We start from the raw sequence: 7,397 nt of genomic DNA on the forward strand, positions 1-7,397 counted from the left end.
CTTATGTTTTCATTTTCAGCATGTCATCAGAAAGAAATAATGAATTAAAATATCTGAATTATTAGATTCTCTTTCTGCTTCTGATGCACACTGACATTGGTAAACAAGAAGGCAACTTGTGCATGCTTGTGTGTGTGTGTGTGTGTGTGTGTGTGTGTGTGTGTGTGTAAGACACAGCCAGGCATAACTTTGATGAGATTCCTTCATGAAAGCAGCTTAGCCAAGACTTTTAGTCCTTGCTTATAAATGGATGCATTTCAATGATCGGATCATCAGTCTTCTCCTCTCCCATATTAGAGGCACATATTTTAAATGGAAACTTCTGTTTGGAACTATTTTTGCCTGGATTTCAAAAAAAATCTTGTTTTTTTTTTTTTTTTGCCCACCAAGATGATTCTACTCACCTTCCCTTAGTGACTAGCATCAGTGTGTTTGGGTGAAGGTGAAGGATGGAAGCCCTTTTGGGGGTGCTTACCCATGTTCCTCATCCCCATCGGGATCCTGTGCATTTGTAAGCCATCAGCAGGGTTGGGGGGTTTCCACAGATGCCTTTGGAAGAGAAGCTCGGCCCCATTACGGATTCATTTATCTGTTCCTACTGGAATGTAGGCTTCATGAGAAGCTATGACTTTGTTTTGTTCACCAAGGAGCCACGAAGTTGGCGGTCTATAAGTATTAAATAAACATCGGGGATTGAAATTGAGATTTTGCCTGGTTAGTGTAGAGACAGTCACATTAACTAGCTCCAGGGTGACATGGCTGTTTTAAAGTCCGTCTGGACTTAACTCCAAATATGTTGGGTCCCCGTGACTGTCGCTGTTTCCTTCTTTTGAGGTGCTTTTGTTTGGATTGCTTCTCCTTTGGATCTCATGAGAAACGTGAAGGTGGCCAGTTCCTAAAAATGTTGACCTTGTTCCTGTATGCAGCAAGGCTGCCATCCGAGAGAACCTGCCACGTAGTCTTCTTGGGACAGTTCGGGAGTTGAGTCCCTTGTGCCCTTTGCCCTGCGGTGATGAAGCGTGGACTGGGGGCCCCCCTCTTTCCCAATATGTGTTCTTCCCATTTCTAGGATCAGCATCGATCGATCCTCAGATCCCAGGGTTTTTGTCACCCCAGAAGCTCTACAACCAGAAAGCTTGTCGTCTTCCTTCTGAGCCCAACCCCGGTGCTTTTGGGAGAGACCGGCCGGCTGCCCAGGCGGCTCTGAGCTGGAGGAATCTGGGGAGTGAAGGTGGTGGGGGTGTTACAGTGACGTCACTGCTTCTTGTTTCAGGGTGCCGCAGAAGACCCCCCGACGGCCCTGGCACTGAACTTCGCCCCTGCATCGATGAAGAAGTCTGACACTGAGGGTCCCAGGCTGCTCTTCCCAGAGAGTGAACTTTCCATCCGGATAGGTAGAGCTGGGCTTATTTCAGGCAAGCTCCCTGCAGACCCTGGGCTGGGTCAGGCAGCCTAGGCTCGGGCCTGGTGGCAGAGGAAGGACAAGGCACAGGCCCGTGTTCTGTCCTGTCCATACATGTGACTTACCCCACCGTGGCACAGGGCTGGACCGGTGTCTGGCCCCGTGCCTTCCTTCCCTGTTGCTCTCCAAACCACCTGCTTACCACACAGGAGCTCACAGGGCCTTCTCTTTGTCTTCCCAGCTGGGCCAAGTGCACCGGGACCCCTCTGGGGGCACTGGGCTGATTTGGGTTACAGCACCTGGTGTTTGTCCCTCCATCTCCTGCTGTCTGATGGACCGTGAATGCTCCTTTGCATCCACACGACTTTCCTCTTTTTGATGCACCTGGGAAACTAGCTGTTTCTCTCACTGATTCAGTTGGGAGTCAGAAAACCCCCAAACACCTTTTCTCTTAAGGTAGAGGGAACACCCTCCCCGAGAGGGAGCACCTCACAGTTGCTAAATGCTGGGAAGGTGCAACCGGGCTGTGGCCCACTGACAAGGAGTGGAGGGTGCACTGGAAGGGGTACATGGTTTTCCAGTCTCTGGGGAAGACTGTCCCTCCTTGTCTCATCATCGCGTGCTCATTCAGGGCATTTGGCTAATTGAAGGGCCAGTTAGCACGAGGAGCGGTAGGTGCCTTTCTTTCCCTTTGAATTGATTGAAGTCCCAGGCTGTGAAATGTATGCCCCCTGCCCTCCCCACTTCTTCCATAGACCACGGACTTGGGGCTAAAACCACAGAAAAGATGCTGAGAATGGGAAGCCTCCTCCCTTGCACAAGGTTCTCTCTTGACGAATCGGGGAGAAACAGACCGGCTCCTGGTCACTGTCTTCGCATTAGTGATTCAAGGGAGGAGAGTCCTTCACGTTTCTGTGCTGGCATTTGAATTTGATCTTTTCACCACGTGTAGGCTCAGGCGATCTCTAGACCCTCAGGGGGAGTAAATGTGCTGAAGTTACAGCGATGCCCGTTCTCACTGATCTGTGTTCCGCCCATGTCCGGGACGAATTATTCGTGCAGAACTCAAGTATCTTCCCCACTTGGGTTGATCCTCACCGCCTCTGACAACTTCCTCGGTGAGACGTTATCACCAAGTGCAGACTCGTCGAATATCAGCTGAGAGGGTTAGCACGAACATCCTGCCCCCGGCCTCCAATCACATGTGCCATTCATACTCGAATCAGAGCGACTTAGGTGTTTTCTGCTGTTCCCCTTCTGTTGGAGAGTCAGGGTCTGGAGGATAGTTCCTCCAGGAAAGCTTGTCATTTGTCATGCCAAACCATGGGGACACAGAGACAGAAGGCTTTTGTCAGCCCTTACTAGCTATGTGATGCTATTCTGCAGACCCTTCTGAAGACCTCATAAAAGTTCTGATTCTGAGCCTTCCCTTGGGTGAAAAAGTTGGCCAGATTTTGTTCTATCCTTTTTTTTTTTTTTTTTTTTTTCAAGGCCACAGTGGGGGGATTCAGAGCCTGTCAATCAAAGAGGGTGAACAGTGGCAGTCCCTTGGATAGACCCTATCCAGTGGGGCCAGGAGAACATAGGGTCAGTGAGAGTTGGCTCTGCAGGAGAGCCTCCCGGGACTATTGGATCTCAGCGGTGAGTGGGGGGCTGTGTGGGAGGGAGATGCAGTCCTGTCTTCTGCTGAGGAACACACACCTAGGCCCAACCTGTGACCAGGCTACCCTCGGTCGCCCTTGCTAACTGGTCAGATGTAAGGCGAAGATCCCTCGTGAGAGCACAGAGATGGTTTGCCGAGCCTGAGGGAGCCCAGCTATCTCCAGAAAGGTCGCTCTTCTGCTCACCTGGCCACCCCTGGGCGGGGGGTCAGGCAGTTGAAGACTCTAAAGCTGATAATGGCTATTTGCTGACTTGCTGCATGCAGATCGAGCGGGATGCATTCTTTGTGCTATCTGGATTTGCCCTTAAGCTGGCTGTAAATGGAGCAAGGAGATCAATTTAATGGCTATTTAGCGAATAACATCGGCCTTTAAAAAATAATATTGGTGCTGCTGTTAAAATGTTCCATAATTGGTTCGGCGAGAGGAAAAGCCAGGAAAGCCACACTGTCGGAGAGGGGGTTTAGCTGCTCTGAGTGGCGGCGGCAGCCCCACTGGGCTGGGGAAAGCATTTATGAGATACTTTCCTATTTATGTCTTGGTGCCAAATGTTTTACGATATCAACTGTTTTCAAGGCTGGGGATATTTTGGGACTTAGCTAGACCAGAAGTTTATTTTTTTAAACCATCAGTCTCTCTCTCTCTCTCTCTCTCTCTCTCTCTCTCTCTCTCCATTCAGCTACTTATTTATCTCTCTCCAACTGGTTTTCTTTTAATTAAAAAAGTAATAACATGGATTAAAAATAGAAAAGTAATTTTTCTGCCAACTTCAAGCCCTTTATAGCCCCAGGCTTCCATCTCAGGCACACACACTGTTTCTAGTTCCTTGTGTGCCCTTTCAGAAATAATATGTTTATACAGTTGTGCTTGGCCCAATGTTTCTTACCTTGTGTTTTTCAGTAAAAACACATTTTTGGCCTTTGTTTCCTGGGGTGCTCATAGATTCATCCCATTCTTGTTACTGGCCATGATCTTACTTAATTAGTCCCCTCTTGATGGAGCTCTAGGTTGTTTCCAGTAATAGGCTTTTATAAAGAATGTGGCAGAGAGCCTTTTTATAGGTACCTCTCAGTGGGCGATTATATTGTTGAGTAAATTCTAGAAATTAGGCCAGAGATTCTATACATCTGGGGGTCCATGAATGGACACCAAAGGGTTCATGTATCTCTTGACATTTTATGCAAAATAATATGTGTTTTTAGAAGCCAAAGGTCTATAACATCCATCACACTTCAGGTGGCTCCATGACCCTGAAGTTCATCTAGATCTTGGGTTTTTGTTTTCTTTTGTTTTGTTTGCCTCAACCTTCTCCATTCAGTTGCCCGGTGAGATTTTTATTTTATTTTATTTTTTTTTACTAGCACTCCCTCTAGGTTCAAGAAGGGTAGTAAAAAGTGAATCAGTCCATTCTTTTACTAATTGTTAGCCGCCCATTTCAGTCTGTTGTTTGTTCTGAGGGAGGATGTTGAAACTCTGCTTCAAGATTGAGGGTTTTTGTTTGTTTGTTTTGTTTTTTCCATTGACCCATTAGCATGGCAGATGGAGAATCGTCTGTAATTCTGTGTATCTGTGGAAGGAACAGGAATAGGCATTATTTTCTGGTAGAGAAAGAGGTGGATTTAATTTGGGGAATTATTTAGTTATGAAGTGGCACCTGTTTATTTTCTGTAAGCCTTTCCAAAGCTTGTTGAGGGAGTAAGTGAATGGGGACTTGAGTCAGGAAAGCATAAGCTATAAGAAACTCTAGTTAGAAACAGATTTTTCCTTAATGTCCTGTTCTTTTACAATAGGAGAACTTGCCGGCAGGAATAATTTTAACTTACAAGCCATGTTTTGCAAAATGAAACCAAGGCAGACCTAGTGTTCAGTGGGTTATAGGTTTGCATGAGTTGCCATCACCAGCCCATTGGCAGCATTTATTTGTTTTTATCTTAGTCTAACATCTCGAATTCCTTCTTGGTTATGCTACTAACTTGCTGGGTAGTGTCCTCCTATGGAGACTGAACTGATTTTGGGGGAGAGGATTTGCCTCTTCTGACTCAAGGTTCCCACGTGCCTGACCCCCAGATTAGCACCCCGTGGGGCTTGCCCATTCAGAACCAGAATGGAATCCATGTGTTCTCCGATACCTTTGTCCCTCCTCAGGACACCCTCATTTGTCCTCCAGGTATCCCTTTGTCCCCTTTTAACCTTGGGCTCTCCCCTGTTTTCCCAGTTAAACATCCTCCCTTAGGCACCTCTGGGAAAAGATTGAATACAACTCTGAGCACCCAGGCATCCAGCAATCCATAGTGTGTTACTCCTGCTCATGCGTTTGCATTTAACTGGGGACAGATTCTCTAGCTGGGTAATGAAACTGCTAGGTGGATTTTCATGGTGGTTGATCTTTGGAGGATTCTATTTTTCAATAGGTAGGGTACCCGGGGAGGGCACTGTGCAGGGAGAAATCCCCTCTTGGAAGACAGCTGCCTGTTCTCCCAACCGCGTGTGTTCTCTGCCTGTAAGCCCAACCGCGTGTGTTCAACTCCCAACTGCTACATTTCCTTGGCACTGAAATTCCTTGCAGTAGCCTAATCCTAGGGAGGCAGAGAGGGCTTATTTAAACAGCTTCCAAACTCCTGTGACAATCACTTCTTTCTTCTTCCATATCTTCTAACTTTCAGAGTCTTCCTCGAAGGAGATGCTCCTTCTGTCACCAATACTTAGAGTCAAATTTAGTCAACTGAAATCTACCAGGAGTCAGGTAGCTCCTAGAAGAAATTCTGAATGTTTCTTTGTAATCAGGTCTCTAAAATCGCATGTTTAGTATTGTTGTGAGATGTTTCTTAGTAACTTTAACTTTTGATCAGCAAGATCTCTAAAGAAGAAAGAATAACTCCACAATTTTTAATGTAAATTTAATGTCTTGGCATGTGGTTTTAGCAATTAGACTCTTTTTTTCCCCTTCTGTAACTGGTTGGTGAGGGGACACTTCAAAGTCTTCTCCTGGCTTGAGAGTTGTCTGGGGCCTGGAAAATATGCAGGTCCTGGCATTGCAGGACCCCCTCCTTTTTGGACTGGGGCCTGTAACCTGGGTTTCTTCATTAAAAGGTTGGGAATGAGCTAAGCCTCCCAACCCATGGCAACAGACCTGGGGCTATTAAAATGCACCACATCTTAATACAGGGAAATAGGAAAATATTTTGCAGAAGGGCGAAGAGCAAAGTGTTCAATAAAAATAATCACCAGGAGCGCTTTGGCATCGTGGACTTTGAATAAAAGAAGGAAGTCACACCGAAATACCCCCTTGGCCAGGGCTCTGCGTGGGTGGGACGAGCAACCATTTGCACGTCCCAGCTCCTGGAAGCATTATTAGGTGCATACATTTTATAGATTCTTGTGCTTCTGGAGAGCATCATATTTCACCTAATATTGAACACTCAAGTAGCACTTTTCCCATCTGTGTTGCCTTTTCCTAAGCTAGGCAGTCATTTGGGGCGTGTGCATTTTCACGAGGCCTGGGCTTAGAGGCAGTTTGAATAAATCTGTTGAGGCTGCCATAACAAAGTCCCACAGACTGGGTGGCATAAACAGCAAAAACTTATTTTCCCCCAGTTCTGGAGGCTGGAAGTCTGAGGTTGAGGTGTCGGCTGGACTGGTTTCCTCTGAGGCCCCTTTCCTTGGTTTGTAGGTGGCCACTTTCTCCCTGTGACCTCACGTGGTCTCCCCTCTGTGTGTGCAGGGTCCTTATCTCTCCTTACCAGTCAGATGGGATTAGGACCCACCCCAGTGACCTCATTTCCACCTAATTACCTCTTGAAAGATCCTGTCTCCAAATCCAGTGACATTCTGGGTTATAAGGTTTAAGGCTTCAACATAGGAATATGAGGGGCACACAACCCCGCCCATAGCAGCACTTCACAATTTTTTTAAAAAGTCATTTTCCCGTGGCTGGTCATCAGCCTAAAGGAATACCAGGTGGCGGGGGGCGGAGCAAGATGGCGGAGGAGTAGGAGACCTAGATTTCGTCTGGTCTCAGGAATTCAGCTGAATAGGGATCAAACCATTCGGAACACCTACAAACTCAACAGGAGATCGAAGAGGAGAGTAGCAACAACTCTCTGAACAGAGAAGCGACCACTTTCTGGAAGGTAGGACGTGTGGAGAAGTGAATCCGAGGCGATATCCGGGAGGATAGACGGCGGGGGAGGGGCCTCCGTCGGCCGCTTCTGGCAAGTGCTAGAGCCGCGGAGCACAAAATCGGAACTTTGAGAAGTCGGCTCCACTGAGGGACGTCACTGCAGTGGCTAAGCGGGGGGTGGAATCCTCCCGGGACAGTGTGGTCTCAGGACCCT

At 47.3% G+C, this 7,397-nt stretch overlaps 1 protein-coding gene across 7 annotated transcripts in view; it reads left to right on the forward strand.

Annotated features, from left to right (window-relative positions):
* SLC39A11 (solute carrier family 39 member 11) overlaps nucleotides 1-7,397 on the forward strand; it is a 439,134-nt gene that overhangs the window by 96,277 nt on the left and 335,460 nt on the right. For 5 of the 7 annotated variants that reach the window (XM_073883184.1, XM_073883183.1, XM_025889875.2 and 2 more), the window contains exon 5: nucleotides 1,274-1,415. In XM_073883184.1, coding sequence (XP_073739285.1) covers nucleotides 1,274-1,415 — 142 coding nt within the window. The remainder of the gene's footprint in view (nucleotides 1-1,273; nucleotides 1,416-7,397) is intronic. The other 2 variants (XM_025889876.2, XM_073883182.1) reach the window with 1 other exon arrangement.

Source organism: Callorhinus ursinus, unplaced genomic scaffold, assembly GCF_003265705.2.
Source record: "Callorhinus ursinus isolate GAN/ISIS: 27379988/994484 unplaced genomic scaffold, GSC_fseal_2.0 scaffold50, whole genome shotgun sequence".
Lineage (NCBI taxonomy): Eukaryota > Metazoa > Chordata > Mammalia > Carnivora > Otariidae > Callorhinus > Callorhinus ursinus.